General features: G+C 48.0%; 1 protein-coding gene across 1 annotated transcript; it reads right to left on the bottom strand.

The window, feature by feature from the left end:
* Nucleotides 1–1,893: 1,893 nt before the first annotated feature.
* On the bottom strand, nucleotides 1,894–8,897 carry SET (SET nuclear proto-oncogene). The gene is made up of 8 exons (XM_053908382.1): nucleotides 8,448–8,897; nucleotides 6,829–6,886; nucleotides 6,018–6,160; nucleotides 5,556–5,659; nucleotides 5,338–5,451; nucleotides 4,557–4,727; nucleotides 4,298–4,444; nucleotides 1,894–3,682 (listed from the first exon to the last, which is right to left on the bottom strand). The coding sequence occupies exons 1-8, from the start codon at nucleotides 8,518–8,520 to the stop codon at nucleotides 3,659–3,661; spliced, it is 834 nt and encodes a 277-aa protein (XP_053764357.1). The 5' UTR covers nucleotides 8,521–8,897; the 3' UTR covers nucleotides 1,894–3,658.
* Nucleotides 8,898–17,064: the final 8,167 nt, after the last annotated feature.

The following is a 17,064-nucleotide window of genomic DNA, read 5'->3' as shown; positions in this document are numbered from 1 at the left end:
ACAGTAACCCCTTGGAAAACTGATGTTCCCTTCACATTCAACATCCAGTGGATGGTGAATGGTGCAAACACCTCTCCAGCTAATTGGCTGTTAAAACTGAAAAAAAAAACACAACAAAAACCCAAAAGGAAAAAAAACACTTCCTAGCAGGGCACATTAAATTTTTTTGTCCTTTCTACACATTTCTTTTTTCCTTCCCCGTACTGCAAACAACAATCCATCTACATTTTAGATTCGCCTTTCTTCGGTAGTATGAGTACACAACGTCACCAACTAATCAGCTTGGCACATACCCTCCACTATTCTAATCACAAAGCTGCAACCCTCTTCCCCTCCGACCTGTTAAAAACTCAACTTATAAGTCTTCATGAACACAGTCACACATTCAGGAGGAAACGGTCACTGCTGGGGTGGGGGCTGGGGGAGGGAATAGACTTTTCAAAAATGATTGAGATGTCCTCTTTAAAGAATTGGAATGGCTCTTCATCTGACTCCTGAGAACTTGTCCTGATCTTCAGGAAATCTTGAAAAGTCTTTACCCTTTGCAACAGGATTCCATTCTTGCATAAGCCAGAAAGAGTTCATAGTAAAACCTAACAGAAAAGGCAGAAAAACCAAACCCATGTTTCTGGGGCCAAGTGAAACCATGAAACCAACCATTATGAAACAGTAATGATAATAAAGATTACCGAAAATTAATCTAGAAACACCAGTGACTAAGAATCCTCTGAAGCCCAAAAGGCCCCCCAAATCCATCAAGTCAAAAATCTGCAACTTAAATTTAGCAGCCAGAGAGCTAACACAAGTGAAACAGGCTTTAGCAGATGTCAGCCCGACAAGACAGGCAGGCTTCTGGACCATTTAAACCCTACATCCTGGAGCCTGAGCTGGGCGAAACTGTAGGGGCAGGTCACAGAGGTCAGAGAACAGTTAAGTCTTTGAGAAATCAGGACATCGAGGGAGAAACGATCTACCAACTGGAGGGAGGGTCTAAAATAGAAGATTCCGTTAGGTTTGAAATGAAATGTAAACATCTATTACCAGCTACTACCCTCCATGCCCCAGTTCATGTAGCTATTCCCTCATAAACAGAGTTTGGCACAGCTTTGAAGTCTGGAAGAGGGAGTCCCCTTCCCAGAGAAACTACCTCAACAGCCACCATTTATTTACCCCTTTCCTTTGAAATGTCCTTGTAGCAAAGGAGCTTTAAGCCATTCATCTGGCACTTTACAACACACACTTGCCTGAGGGCCAGCCCAGAGCTCCTTTTGCAGTCGGGCCCAAAGCACACCTGCTACACTGTAGCCACTTTCCAGGACATTAATGTTGCCACTTTCCTTTCTCCCAGCCTAGCATTCCCCTCACGCCCTTTGCAGGCACAGGGCAATTAAAAGGTGATCGCAATAGTTGGGAGGACTTTTATGTTTTAAGGGCTGATTTTTTTTTAACCACATTCCCCAAAACAAAAGAACATTCTATAGTCTGACTAAAGGGACCTATAACCGGACAGCCCTACTCAGCAGCCCGTAAGTCAGTTTTCCTAAAGATGTAACTCTGTGAAACAATAATTACAGGCCTACTGAATGAGCAATTCATTCAAGCAACTATATTTCCCCCTCAGCAAAGAGCCCTTTAAATGTTTTGACTTTGACATGAAAAATACGCAATCCCTTCACGAACTGACTACATCCCAAAGAAGTTCTTTTCCCGTGACCTTTATACATACCCTTTCGTATAGATGTCACTTCGGCTATACTGCTGGAGGATATGAAGAGTTTACCCCCTTCCCCAGTCACTATGAACACAAACCACACAGAAAAACTAGCTTATCATCTGAATCCAAAAGCAAGTAACATTTCTCTACAAAACAAGGAGAATGACCCCAGTCAAAAAAAATCTTTATGTTCCTTTATTGGAGCAAGATTCCTGACCGGTATACAGTGATGTAATTACTAAACATGACCTGTGCAGAAATTACATACTATCCATCTAGACAGGTTTTCATTACACTTTGCCTATCGATGGAATAGTTCCATTTATAAAGTTTTATACATCAAAAAGCTTTGAATTTGACCAGGCTGTCCATGAATTCATCTCTGAAAAAGTTAAGTGGCATTTAATTTTAGCTACTATAATTTACAGCATTAAAAAGCTTATGCATTAGGTAGCTTCCCAAAATGTTATTCTATGCACAACGGCATTTAGCAGAGCCGAGCCCGTCATTCTCACCCAGATTCACACAGACAGGTCTCGCTTGAGAGCTACATGCTAAATAGCTAGTACTTTGAGACAAAAGTACTCCTGAGTTTACCACCAGTACGGACTTCTTGTCTGAGAGTCTGTCTTCTCAGCCACGTTTCATGGTGCCAATGAAGGCACGCCAGCAACTGCCCTGTGTGTAATTCGGCATTAGAGCACCAGGTCTGTCTGACAGTGGTGGCAGGCACTAGAATTATATCCAGGTAAATAAAGGCCCGTTTTTAAAAACGCCAATTCGAGATACAAATCAAGGGCACAACATAATCGTAACGGACTTCTGGGCAATCTGGTACCCCGACTGAGGTGGAGAATTTCAGAAACTGACGGCAAATCGTACCCATGATGGTTCCCGGATTTGGAGACATTAATACATTGATTCAAATCCCTTTCTCAGTCCACACAAGCCCTGAGGTCACCCTGCAAAGTGCGTATCAAAAAATACGGAGTCAGGGTGACAAAGTTTGACAATACGTTACACAAGTCAAACTTGGAAAATCCTAATTAAATACACCTGTTCTGAGAGAAAAGCATCAAAATCCTTTGTGTACACATTTAGTTTTATTGTAACAAAGCAACTTGTACACTTTTAACGTTTAAAACTGAGCATCTTTCCTTTCCAGTGAAACAAAAAGAAAATTTAAAAATAAACAGGAACAAAATTACAAGAGAATGTCAATTCCAGATAAGATCCTACAGGTTCTGCTGATTCTCCCATCGAGTGGCAGGGCTCAAATCATCATTAGGAGAGAATTTTATTTTAAAAGTGTCATCTTCAACTGCCAGGATGTCCGTTAAACATCACAATTAAACATGCCAAAGGAGAAGCCATGTTGTCAAAATGCCCACTTAACCCACCCAAACATCTCAAACCCACCCTTTGCTGACCTTCTATAACCCCATTTTTTTAAGTTTTTTTTTCTTTTTTTTAAACAAGAGAAAGTAGACAGATACATGTTGGTAAATGCTAACTGTCCATATTCACATAGAGACACAGTGTAATCTCTGAGCCCAATATACAGAGAAAGGAGGAAAAAAGCTAGAATTCTATGCACTACTACACAGGGGCCTAGCACCCTCCAGCTTCCAGCAGAGCTAAGGGAGCAGAAGGTTTTTCTTTTTTCCCACAGAGCACGGTGGTGTTGATTCCATAAAGTTTTTGTTGAGACAGGAAGGGATAAAAATGAATTTGGAACAGAAAGGGGTAGAGATTCTTTTCCCACTGTATTCTGCTCAAGGTATTTCCCCCCAAAATAAGTTGAGAACCATGGTATAAAGGGAGAGAAAAGAGACTTCAAAAAACAGGGCGAATGAGCACAAGAGGAGGAGGGGGAAAAAAAAAAAAAGACTGCAAGTTGCTCCCAGGGACTGGAGAAAATTAAAAAAGGAAGGTTGGAATCCATCAGTCGTCTTCTCCTTCATCCTCCTGTAAGAAAGAAAGTGGGCAGTTAATCTCCAGGGTTAATTCTAAGGTCATTCCCCATCATTCGTACGGACACTCATGGACTTCCATAGAACACACTGATGCACTACGGGGACGTGTCATTTTATGAACGAAGCCACAAATCGGTCTGTATCAAATCTCAATTGAACAACCCAGTGATGCTGTTTCACATAAATTAGTTAACTTTTCAGCGCTAACCAAAATCTGACCTCTTTCACACCGAGTAAAACAAACCAAGAAACAATCTATTTCGATCTGACTAGAAGGATTTTACTGTTTGTCCAAAACACGCAAATCTGCTATTTAGATTTCTCAGAATCTGACCAGCTGCACTACCCATATCGCTTTCATTAAGTACTAGTTAGGGGAAGGGCAGAACAGAGGACGAAGCACAAAAGCAGAACTAGTTACAGTTAAAAATCACTGATATAAGGACTTGATTAAAACTTTCTTCCATCTCGAAAAACTAGCTCATCTCACCTACAAATCCTCCCACAGCTGGCCACGCCTCTATTACACAATATATACAACCCACAAATAACAGGGTAAGTTCTTTCAAGATTGGTCTTCTTTGGACTTAACCAAATTCTTTTTTACCTCTCCTTCCTCCCCCTCATCATCATCTTCATCTTCTTCACCTTCATCCTCATCTCCTTCTTCATCAATATCTTCCAATCCTTCTTCTTCTTCATCATCATCATCATCTTCTTCTCCTTCCCCTTCTTCATCATCCATATCAGGAACCTTCAAAAATAAAAAAACAAAAACAAAAACAAAAAACAAACTACCTTAGGAACTCATTTTCCAACAAATGAGACAGATACAACCTTGAATTAAAAAAACATTCTCAACTCACCAAGTAGTACTGTAAAGGATTTGGCCAAATATCATCTTTGATGACCTCTCCTAACTCATCTGCACCCGCATCAGAATGGTCAGTAAACCAGGTGAAAAAGCTCTCTGGTTCCTCATGCTGTCTCTTCCTGCTGGCTTTATTCTGCGTTTGACTTGAACGTTTCGTCAAATCCTAAATGAAGACAGAAGAACTTCTGACATAGGTTCTCCACAACACTTAAATTTCCCTATGACTTAAGATTTTAACACAAAAGCGGGGGGGGGGGGGGGGGAATCACACTAGTATGTCATCTATACTTCTCATCTAAAAGAAATTATAAAACGTACAGCAGATAAAAACAAAGTCCTAAAATTCTAGGTCTGCAAAGACTTGTCAAATTTATACAAAAAGCTTCTCCTATAAAGGGGCCATCTAAATTTCACTACTTTACATACAAAATTAGTTCCACTTTGACAACTACCCATAACACAGTATAATTGAAAATGGGCTCACTACATAAATGTAGATATAAATGCAATCTGGCAAGTACCAAGCCATTTGAAAAGCTTAGTAACCCATGTAGAAATCAAAGAAATTTAGCCTATTTCTTGAAAAACTCAACACAATAATCTGACAGCTCCAAGCTATTGTATTTGGAGGGTTTTTTGTTTTTGTTTTTCTTTTTTTTTTTACATCTTAAGGGTTTGCACTTAACACATTACCAAAGCAACAAGTATTGGTAAGAGGTTCAACTAAACCAAAATACACAAAATGATACTTTTGCCCAACATTCCTCAAATACCTTTCCAGATTTCCATTTGATTTCAGTGGACTTTGAAGATGGATCACCACTCTCATTCAGATGAAATTCTTTGGAGAGAACTTTATTTTCGAAGTAAGGGTTTTCATCAAAATACTACAATAAAGAATTGAGAATTGGAAATCAATACAAACAGCTCTTCTAACCAAAGCTTAAATTAATTTCCACAGTGGCAAACAAGATCACTTATTGATACTTACAAAATCTATTCTGTAACCTGATTTAATATCTTCAAATTCTGTCACTTCAACTCTTGTCAAATAATGCAGAGCCTCTTCATCCTCCTCCCCAAGCAGTGCAGACACTGGACCAGCAAATTATAGGTCAAATGGATATTAAACAGACAATTATTAACAAACAATTCAAGTGATGCCTTTTAAATTTTTCCAAATTTAGTGATTATCTTTGATTTCATAAATCCATTAATTGCAAACCAGATGGCTCAGTGTCAGGGCTGTCACTATCTTTTACCAAATAATTAAAGGGAATCTCAAGTTAGAATATAGTCTCTTCTAAATAGAGAAAGCATTAAATGCAAGCCTCCCGAGTGTTTTAATCTCTGCATGTAACGAACATGTCGGACTAAGTTCTCAAGCAAAGTCCCCCCACTCTTTAATGAATGGACATCCCATACCCTGCAATAGTGCTCTGCCACAACATACCTTGTGGATGGTTGACAAATGTTGTTACCCAAAAATTTGGGATTTTGGCGATCAATTCCGACCTCTTCTGAAAAAATGGTTGGCGGAGTTTGTTATATTTCTGTTCTACTTTCAAAATCTCCTCACTGGCTTGTTCATTAAGTCTGAAGCAAATGAAAAACCACGTTGACAATTATGGTATTTGACAAATACAAAAACTGCCGAAACTACAGAATATTTACTTTTTAGCTTTAGAACAGTACAAAGTACTCACTCATAATAACCAGAACACCTAGATTTTTGGAGTGAAAGACGTCAAAACTAAGATGACAAATTGAGCTACTTCACCAACACACACTCAACAGCTGACAGTTCCTAAAGTAGCCCAACTGAGCATTCTGGTAACATTGTATATTTAAGTTGCCAACTCTATCACCACGCTAACTTCAATTGTTTCCCTCAGGCAGATTAAGTTTACAAAAAAAAAAAAAAAAAAGTTGCTGATCAAGTAACAAAGTTATAACCCAAGCAGGAGCAACACTGATGCCATAATGCCAAACTATCAGAAGCTCAGGCACCGCAATTCAGACAACTTGTAGCCTCTGAAAACAAACCCAAAGGTCAATGAATATACTTTCTTCAAACTTTTTGATCAACATAGACATATTTCACAGAAAAATAACACTGACCTTTCAAAAATATTTCTCACTAAGTTGTAATCATCTCCACTTGGCCAGCGGATACAGATTTATTTGACCATAGTCTCAATGATCACCAGACCGTAAGCTGCATCTCAAAAAACTTCTCCAAAGTAAACTAAGAAAAACTTTACCTGTCTATTTCGTTTTGTACTTCATCAATATGTTCAATTGCTTCTTGCTGTTCTTTTTCTGCAAGAAAAAGGTGTAGAGGACTCAATACTAATTAGAACATAAAATTAGTTTTCCTGATGTCAACACGACCGGTGACGTGAGTTATACCAATAAAGCAGTTTTTAAAAAAGAAACTGCCTACTACAAGGCATGCTCTCCACGTGTTCGCGCCTGTAGTTAACAAATTATTTTTTAATTAAGACTACTCACAAATCCTACAATCTGCTAAGCCACTCAAGTCTGCAGCACTTTTTCGAGAGTTCCCTTACAAAAAGGAGACCAATTATTAAGGTTTCTGTGATGAAAGGTAAGGAGTAAGCCTTATTCCGAAATTCTTACTGTTTGCTCTTCATCACATTATATACCTGCCACACAATAGTGCCAGCTGTTAAGGCCAACACGGAAACGAACCCACGACACTAACGAAAATGGGGACACCACCTATCTCAGCGGTAGGATCGCTTCTTACACAAAGTTGAAAATACTGCTCAGTATCGATCACGATGAAGACATCAGACACGCCTGACAGATAAGGACCTCGGAGCTGCCCGACCGTCGCGAACACTCGATTTTCCCCTCCTCGGAACAGGAGCCCTAGGACTCGACCCTGACCTTTCTCTCCCCCTCCAACCCAATTTCAGGCGGGCTTAGCTCCGATGCGGCCCCGCACGATTTCGGAGCACACTTACAGGAAGCCAGCGTGAAGTCAGGAAACTGTGAGCCACAGAAGGGAGAGGAGGAAAAGGGGGTGTGCTATGCAAAAGGTGCCCTTTTGTCCGGTGAAGACTGCACAACCTACAAAGCCAAGTGGGCGTGAAGGGGCCTGACCGCGCGGCTCATTTCCGGTAACCATCCCGGGTTTCGCAGCCCCCCTGCCGAGAAAGCCTCTGCCGCCCAGGCTGGGAGGTGCGCCGCGAGCCATTGTAAAGCCCCTCCGACACGCCGGCCGCCGGGCCGGCTTTCCCAGCGCTCCGCCGCGGCGGGGGTGGCCGCCCCACGTGGGAAGTGCGCCCGCGGCCGGCCGGAGCATCCTCCCGGGCGGCCGGGGCCCAGCGCGCGGCCAGCCGCGTGCGTCCCCGCGCCCCCACCCCGCCCCAGCTCGAGGCGGAGGGCCGCGCCGGGGCCGGCCTCCGGGTGCGGGTGCGGGTGCGGGGGGCGCCGCCCGCAGGCCGGGCGCGCAGGGGGAGCCGCGCGGAGGCCCGGCCGCGGGGCCGCGTCCGGCCGCACCATGTGGCGGCGGCGGCGGCTGATGGGAGCGAGGCATCATGGCGGAGCACAATAAAGAGAGGCTTCTCGGGAGGGAGGGAGGGGGAGGAGAGCGAGGGAGGGGGGAGAGGGAGGGGGGGTCTCCTCCGCCCGCGCCGAGCAGGCCGCAGCGCCCCCGCCTCGCAGCGCCGTCCGCCGCCGCGGCGCCACCCCGGCCCCGGCCCCGCGCGCACAAAAAAGGGCGCCGAGGCGCGCGCCGGCCCGTCCGCCCAGCGGCCCCCCGCGCGCGCCCCGGGCCCCGCCGGCGGCCTGCGGGCCGGGCGGGCGGCGAAGATGGCGGCGCGGGCCGGCCCCCGCCTCGCCTGCTCCTCACCTGAGGTCTCGTCGGCCCCGTCGTGGTTGGAGTTGAGCTCCTTTTTACTGACTTTGGCCGCCGGCGCCGACATGGTGCTGCTCCGCGGTCGGGGGGGGAGCGGGGAGGGGGAGAGAAGGGAAGGCGAAGGGGGCGGGCAGCGGCTTCCCCTCACGCCACACGCGCGGGCGCTCGCTCGGTCCGGCCGCCTCCTCCCGGCGCTCGCTAGCTCGCTCGCTCGCTCGCTCTCCCTCCCCCTGGCTCGCGCGCGCTGCCCTCGCGGCCTGACGACGAGGGAGGGGCTGGGGCGGCGTGCCGGGCCCCGGCCCGGGCTCCTGCTTACGGAGGGGAGGCGGCGGCGGGCAGGCAGGCAGGCGGCTCGGCTCCCTCACTCACGCTCCGCGGTCCAGCTCGCTGCTCGCTCTCCCCGAGCCGCCTCCTCCTCCACCTCCTCCTCCTCACGGCGAGGGGGGGGGGGGGGGAGCGGCAGGGCGCAGGCGCGCCAGGCCCCGCGCGTACGCCCCGCCCCCGGCCGGAGAGGCTCGCGCCGCGTCGCCATTGGCTAGGGTGCCGGGACGAGGGGGCGGAGCCGCGGCGAGGAGACACAGGGCCTGGCCGAGAGGCGGGAGGAAGGAACGCCGCGACGTACGGGGCCGGCCCCCCGCGCCGCGCTCCCCTCCCCCGCTTTCCCCTTCTCCAGCCCGACCCGGGACATTTGCGCGCTACGGGCGCGCGGCGGCCCAAGGGGCGGGGCCTTGCCGGGCTGCGTGCTGGCCCCCCCCCCCCCCCCCCCCCCGGCAGGCGCGTCACGTGGTGGCGGAGCGGCTTCCCTTCTCCGTGGGGTGGCGCGGGGCGCAGGGGAGAGGGGTGTTACAGCCCCCCAGAACTGCAGGCCTTGTAGTAGCCTAGCTTCACAGCGGGGCCCGAAAATACACCCACCCCGGGTTCGGCGCCCTGGGACGCCGCTGGGGCATCATCCCTCTTCGTGGGTAAAGGAAGGCGGCATCTCCATCCTATTTTCCAGTTGGGGAAGATGCCCTTCGGACTCGCTCAGGCTTGTTTGTAAACCCCGAAGCTCCCCACTCCACTTAGAAGGCCTTTTCCTGGCTTCTAGTCCAAGCCTCTGCCAAGAAGGCTGTGTGCACTTGAGCAAGTCACTTTTCCCCTCTCTGTACCCGTTTCTGTTATGAGGTTACATAATGCAAAAAAAAAAAAAAAGGCTGAAAGGGGGAACATTGTATCAAGTGGTGACTTTTAGGCAGAGCCGCGCCAAACTGGAAGTCTGAAGGCAAGAAGTTGCCACGTTCACCCGCGGGTCTTTGAAGGCAAGAAGTTGCCACGTTCACCCGCGGGTCTTTTTTTTGCCCCAGTCGGTGTTTAAATGCTTGCGGGAAACAACAAGAGTGCTGATGGGCCAGTCCCAGCAACAGGAGTAAATCTCATTGAGGCGCACAACTGCCCGAAGGAAGGCCGTAGGCGTTTAGTTCGTTTCACACCTTCAGAGCTAGGACCTACAGCACCTTGCAGTTGAGTGCAAGCCTTTTGAGCCACTAAGTAAGGCCAAGGCATTTCTGGGGTGTTTTTTTTTTACTTTTTTTAAATTTATTTTTGAGACAGGGAGAGACAGAGCACGAACAGGGGAGGGTCAGAGAGAGGGAGACACAGAATCTGAAACAGGCTCCAGGCTCTAAGCTGTCAGCACAGGGCCCGACTCGGGGCTCGAACTCATGGACCGCGAGATCATGACCTGAGCCGAAGTCGCCGCTCAACCGACTGAGCCACCCAGGCGCCCCAAGGCATTTCTGTTTAAATAATGCTTTCCAGGGGCACCTGGGTGGCTCAGTCGGTTGGGCGTCCCTCTCTCGGTTTTGGCCCAAGTCATGATCTCTCAGTTTCTTGGGTTCAGCCCGCATTGGGCTCTTCCCCGACAGTGTGAAGCCTGCTTAGGATTCTCTCTCTCTCTCTGCTTCTCCCCCACTTGCGCTGTCTCTGTCTCTCTCAAAATAAATAAATAAACAAACTTAAAAAAAAAATAATAATGCTTTCCAGGTAATGCAAATGCACCACTGCTTTACTCCCTCGTCCAGAGCCCCAAGGAGGTGGACCACAAAAAGCCTGAAATCTCTCCCTGGGCCTTTGTAAGCAGAACTTGGGGTTGGATTATTTGCCTTTCAGCACTCACATTTTACTGTCGGCTCTTAAAGCTCAAGTAGTGTCTTTAATGTTCAAGACGGTCCACTGGTGAGTGATCGATAATGATAAATGTTAAATAAATGGCATACACTCCATGGATAGAGAATACAAATGTCTTCTTAGGACTTTCCCCCAAACCCAGAAATTCAACTAATCCTTTCCCTCCAAAACCATCCTTAACTGAGCCCAGCTCAGTCCCGTACCTGTCTCAGTTGGACAGTCTTTTTAAAGGAAGAATGATGAGCACCGGAGAGAAGCTGGTAAATGTTTGACAACCAGCTCCCAGAAGAGGAAAAAGCACACCAAAATGCCTGATTTGTAGCATTTGCTGTTTTCAGTGGTGTATAAATATTCTCACCATGGCCAATTTCCTGCCACCACTGTGATGTCACTGAACAGCACTGGAATAAAATACCAGGCTCTCGTGCACTGCTGAAACGTGTACCATGGGCCACAGGCTGTGATAAGTGCATGCGCTTTCTCCTTTAATCCTTGCAAAATACAAGGTAGGCATTAATATCCTTATCTCACAGCTAAATTCAATTTTTTTTTTTTAATGTAAGTGGCAGAACTACAATTCTAAGCCATGGCTAGTGGATAACAAGGTCCCTTCCCTAAGACCGGTTTTCCATTCTTTGACATGACATCTGACATTGGGGTTCAGTGTGCACCTAGACACAAAATAATACTTACCCTTCCTAAGTGTGATGTGCCTCTTAATTTTCTACTCTATTTTATTTTCTTTAAATGCAGGTCAAACTCCACTAAATTGATTTTGTGACCCACTAATGGGATGAAACAGTCTGAAAAACACTGTGCTGAGGACTGCTGTTTTCAGACAAAGCCCGCTTACAGCCTTTGAGTACCAGTGACCCAGAGCATCTCCTGAGTGCTTCATCTACCTGTTTCCCACGCATCCGCAGGGACTCCGGGGAGCCTTGTAATGCCTTCTGCTTAGGCAGTGGGCTTCAGGCCTCCTTTCCAACCACCCCTAGCCCTTAGAACCATCCTGCTCCTCTTCCTGACCTCTCCCGCAACACTTCTCAAGACGAATGCAGGGAGCACGCACTAGGAAGTGGAAGAGAAAGAGAAAGCAAAAGGGCAAAAGTTTCAGTAAACAAGGGAGTGGCATGGACACACCAAGAGATAATTCACCCATGGTGAATTAGTCACTGTGGTCTCCCCCTCTCCAACATGGAGAGCTCTGCATTCTCTCCTTGGCCTCTCACCTCCCTCCAGACACTCACTCCTCCCTCTCCTCTCCTCCCCAGCTTCCTTTGAAGAAGGAGAGCCCCGCAGCTTAGAGATCGGAGGAGAGATGCAGGCATTCTCAACCACACAGCAGTGTCCCGAGATGACTGGGAAATCTTCACTAGGATGATCTCCAAAACCTACCCCCTCTACCTCTCTGAGCCTCCTTTTTTCTGATCTGTAAAATGAGATTATTCCCAGCTTCAGTTATAAGGGCTGATGGATAGAGAAGTGCTTAGCACCGTGCCTGGCTGGCTGGTGCCCAGTTGAGTGGCATGAGCTGTCATTTGGACTTAGATGAACCACCTTGGAGGAACTATGGTTGTACCTTCCGATCCTTTCTAGTCCTGTTGATTCTCCCAAGAAGCTAAACAGAAGGCGACCAGGAGGACTCATACACATGTTACTGCTCGCAAGTGGGAAGATATTTACTATCCATCAAGAGCACTGATTATGAGCCATCCGATGTGTTGAGTGTTCCCTATCTATTTAATCTGCACAGCAAACCTAACAGATGGGTTCTGTTGAGCCCGTCTTACAGAAGAAGGAAGCACAGGTTATGTCACTTGCCCTCAAAAATCACACAGCCAGGCGAAGCCAGGTGTCCAACCCTAGCTGTCCAGCTTTACCTTTACCTTGGGGGGGGGGGGTGGTTATCAGCTGGGCAGGTCTTTTGCATCTCATTTGGAAGGGGATGGCTGGAGACCCATTCAAAGTCAAACTTGCCATGTCACCCAGCAGACCCACTGGAGCATCACGACAAGGACTCTGGGTCCAGTGCTCCTTTCCACAAGCGTGGCTGAATCTCAGCCACGTCGGCAAATTAGGGCTCCAAGCCCCTCCCCTCTGCACTTAGGTAGCCTGCTGTCACGTTTTCCTAGCACATGGCTTTCCTGGTTTCTACTTATCCAAACCCAACCCCCTCGAGGTCCCCACCGTATCCCCACGCCATCGGAGAGGCCTAATCAGATGAACAAACCACACTGACTGGCTCCAAGCAGTGTGTCTGGAAAACACACCCTCACCTCCAAATTAACAGTTAATGGGGAGAAAGGGGCAGACATGAAACCGACAATTACAAAGCAATGAGGAAGGGGCCGGGCTGGGGGGTGACTCTGGGCACTACGAAGGGCAGAAGCAGGCTCCTAACACCCGGCAGCTGTGGCTCAAAGGAGAGTGCCTGCAAGAAGTGACTTATCAGCAGAAAGCTGGAGAATGAGGAGAGGAGCACAGGTGGGGAGAGAGTGATCCAGGCAGAGGAAAAGTGGGCCTGGAGGCGAGAGAGGGGAAGAGAGGTGCCAGAGGGAGATTGAACCTGGAGAGGAGCGCAGGGACCAGGTGGACTGGGGGAGAGGTCTCTCAGTGTATATACCTAGAGGGCCGAGGGGAGGCAAAGAAGGGTTTTAAACCAGGCAGTCATGTGATTGGCTTTGCTCAGGCAGGATGGGGGGAAGGGGGAGGAGGAAGCTGGAAGCAAGAGGAGTGGCAGTAATCCCTCCAGGGTTGTGGGCAGGCAGGCGGCAGCCGCAGGAAGGAAGTGGATGGATGTGAGAGGTACTGAGAAGGAAGAACCACCAGGACTTGGGGATTTATTTGGATGAGGAGGGGAGAAGGAGAGGAAAGGGGTCGCGCATGATCCAGCCTCAGGCTGGCTGGTGGTGCCACTTACCAAGGCAGGGAACTTGGGAGGAGTGAGTTTGGGGGCGGAGACAGCCTCGCCTAGGTGTTGGGATGGGGGCAGGGATGAGCTGCCAGGTTTCCCAGTTTCCCAGTTTCGCCCCTTCTGTTTTTTTCTTCACACCAACCTGATCCACTCACCCCGTGCTGCAAACCCTTCGGGGTGTTTGGGGTCTTATCTCAAAAGGCACTGGGGGGAAAAGAATCCCTTAAGTCTCCGATAAAGTGTAGTGTAGGAACGTACCTCCCTTCGGCAAGCGCTGAGAGGTGGACGTCTCCTCTGGCTTGGGGGGAGCAGGCAGTCTCGGCTTCTTCGTTTGGGGTGGGAGTGAAGACTGGCGTTTGGGGGCCATGCCGTGGAGGAAGTCCACAAAACCCGGGCACACACTGTTCTGGAAGAAGCTCTGACGAACTGAGGCAGCCCCAGGTGGCAGGGGTTTAAATCTACCGGGAGCCGCCGGGAAGGGATATTTACATGACAGTGGGACACACACCCTGTGCCCTCCCCTCCAGCCTCTTCCCTTCCCTCCCACCCTCCCATAAAGATCAACTTCTTTTAATTGCTCTCTGCACTTGCCTACAGGGCATTCTCGGCTCTGGGGGGGTAAGAGGAGGTATTTCCTGTGGGAGCTGTTCTGTGTTCCCTAGGACCCTCTGGGTCTTGACTGGAAACACCAGCGGCCTTTCCCTAATCCTCTAGATAGGCAGAGTTTCTCCCATTGAGAACTGTCTGCTTCCCCCCCACACCCCCATCCCCACCTTTGGCCTCTAGATTTAAACATGCCGTTACCTCACCTCAGCCTGGAACATTCTTCAGGGCCAATACCCTCACCCCCCATCCCCACGTCTGGCTGATTCCCACCCAACCTCCAGGTCTCAGCTTGGAGACATAAATGGATGTTGAAATACAGAAGTCCCCATCAAGAACTGCAAAGGAAGAGGGAAAAGCAAGTACGCTTGAGAAGACTTGGAACCTTTTGGAAAAGGATAAAAGGTTGAGTTTGAAAAAAAAAACTTCAAGAGGCATCCTGTCCGGAGGGACGAGGAGAGGAGGGTCACAAACTTCAGTGTCTCTTGCAGCCCATCAGGTAATAGCTATGCATAAGCTAGCGACCGAATTCCATAACAGCTGGTGGCAGGTGGGGTGGTACAGCCACTCGGGGAAAACTGGCCACTCCACCACACCTGAACTTGTGCTCAGCATTTCTACTCCCGGTTGTATTCCCGCCAGAAATGCACGCCTGTGTATTCTCGTATGTGCGATGAATGTGTACAAGAATGTTCAGGGGCGCCTGGGTGGCTCAGTCGGTTAAGTGACCAACTCTTGATATCAGCTCAGGTCATGATCTCACAGTTTATGAGTTTGAGCCCTGCATCAGACCCTGTGCTGACAGTGCAGAGCCTGCTTGGGATTCTCTCTCTCTCTCTCTCTCTCTCTCTCTCTCTCTGCCTGTCCCCTGCTCTTGCTCTCTCTCTCAAAAATAAATGAATACACTTTAAAATAAAGTAAAAAGGCTTCTTTTTTTAAAAAAAAGAATGTTCAGGGTGAGATTCATAACAGTAAAAATCTGGAAACAAAAAAAAAATATCAATGGTTGAATGAATACATTTGTGAGATATTCACACAACGGAATATGATAAAGCCGTGAAAATAAAGGAACCACAGCCACCTACTACCATGTGGTTGAAATCTACAAACATAATGTTGAATGAAAGACACTAAACATAGAATAGGCTGTGTAATTTCATTTATGTAAAGTACAGAAGCCAGCAAAACTTATCTATGCTAGTAGAACCCCGGAATGTGGTTAACCTTGCCTTGAGGAGGGACATCATTAAAAGGGGACATGAGGGGGGCGCCTGGGTGGCTTGGTCGGTTGAGCGTCCGACTTCGGCTCAGGTCATGATCTCACGGTCCGTGAGTTCGAGCCCCGCGTCGGGCTCTGTGCTGACAGCTCAGAGCTTGGAGCCTATTTCAGATTCTGTGTCTCCCTCTCTCTCTGCTCCTCCCCTGTTCGTGCTCTGTCTCTCTCTGTCTCAAAAATAAATAAATGTTAAATAAATAAATAAATAAATAAATAAATAAATAAAAGGGGACACGAGGGGCCTCTAGAATCCTGGTGCCTGGTTTCTGGATCTGGGGCTTGCTACACCACTGTGCTTGGTTTATGACATCTGTGTTGCCACATGTCTGGTTTTCCTAAAGAGAAGCCAGAGGTACACATTTTTATGTGAACTCTCTGGATTGTTTTGTTTTGTTTTGTTTTGTTTTGTTTTTAGAGAGAGAGAGAGAGGGAGGGAGGGAATATCCCAAGTAGGCCCTGCACTGACAGTGCCTGGGTAGCTCGATTGGTTGAGTGTCCAACTTTGGCTCAGGTCATGATTTCATAGTTTGTGAGTTCAAGCCCCATGTCGGGCTCTGTGCTGACAGCTTGGAGCCTGGAGCCTGCTTTGGATTCTGTGTCTCCCTTTCTCTCCCTGCCCCGCCCCAGCTCGTGCTCTCTCTCAAAAATAAATGAACTTGTAAAAATAAAAATAACAAACAAACAAACAAACAAACACTTTTTGGACCAAATAAAACATGTTGTCAGGGCATTTTCATTCTATAAGCCATGAGTTTGTAACCTCTGGGATAGTGCAATGACTTTCCATCTTTATTTTTTATTTTTTTAATTTTTTTTTTCAACGTTTTTTATTTATTTTTGGGACAGAGAGAGACAGAGCATGAACGGGGGAGGAGCAGAGAGAGAGGGAGACACAGAATCGGAAACAGGCTCCAGGCTCCGAGCCATCAGCCCAGAGCCCGACGCGGGGCTCGAACTCACGGACCGCGAGATCGTGACCTGGCTGAAGTCGGACGCTTAACCGACTGCGCCACCCAGGCGCCCCATGACTTTCCATCTTTAAAAAACTGTTTGGGGGCACCTGGGTGGCACTCATTTGGTTAAGCTTCTGACATCAGCTCAGGTCATGATCTCACAGTTTGTGGGTTTGAGCCCCGCGTGGGGCTTTGTGCTGACAGCTCAGAGCCTGGAGCCTGCTTGGGATTCTGTGTCTCCCTCCCTCTTTGCCCCCCTCACTCGTGCTCTCTCTCTCTCTCTCTCTCTCTCTCAAAAATAAATAAACATTTTTTAAAAATTAAAAAAACTTTGTTTTTCTCCACCAATTCCACCCATTTTTAAAACTGTTTATTATTTGAGAGAGAGCACAAGTGGGGATGGGACAGAGAGAGAAGGGGACAGAGGATCTGAAGCAGGCTCTGCACTGACAGCTTCTGTGCTGACAGCAGGGAGCCCCAAGCAGGGCTCTAACTCATGAACTACAAAAGCAAGATCATGACCTGAGCTGAAGTCCGACACTCAACAGACTGACTCACCCAGGCGCTCTCCCCCATCAATTACCCTCTTAACAAAATAAACCTTAGGCATAAGTCAACGATGTTAGTGTTGATAAAAAGTTCAGCTCTTTCTGGTAGAAGACCCCCCCTCCCCCCACACACACCTCTTGCTCCCCTCCA

Source organism: Panthera pardus, unplaced genomic scaffold (assembly GCF_024362965.1).
Source record: "Panthera pardus isolate Hobbes unplaced genomic scaffold, ASM2436296v1 HiC_scaffold_20, whole genome shotgun sequence".
In the NCBI taxonomy this organism is placed as follows: domain Eukaryota; kingdom Metazoa; phylum Chordata; class Mammalia; order Carnivora; family Felidae; genus Panthera; species Panthera pardus.
This window is presented reverse-complemented; position numbering and strand designations above follow the sequence as displayed.

What these genes read in the sequence shown, in the direction of transcription:
- SET (XM_053908382.1), bottom strand. Translation starts at nt 8,520, where the DNA reads ATGTCGGCGCCGGCGGCCAAAGTCAGTAAAAAGGAGCTCAACTCCAAC. An exon ending in CAGGTTACAGAATAGATTTT is followed by an intron (nt 5,452 to 5,555) that starts GTAAGTATCAAT and finishes TCTTTATTGTAG; the next exon opens with TATTTTGATGAAAACCCTTA. An exon ending in ATCCTTTACAGTACTACTTG is followed by an intron (nt 4,445 to 4,556) that starts GTGAGTTGAGAA and finishes TTATTTTTGAAG; the next exon opens with GTTCCTGATATGGATGATGA.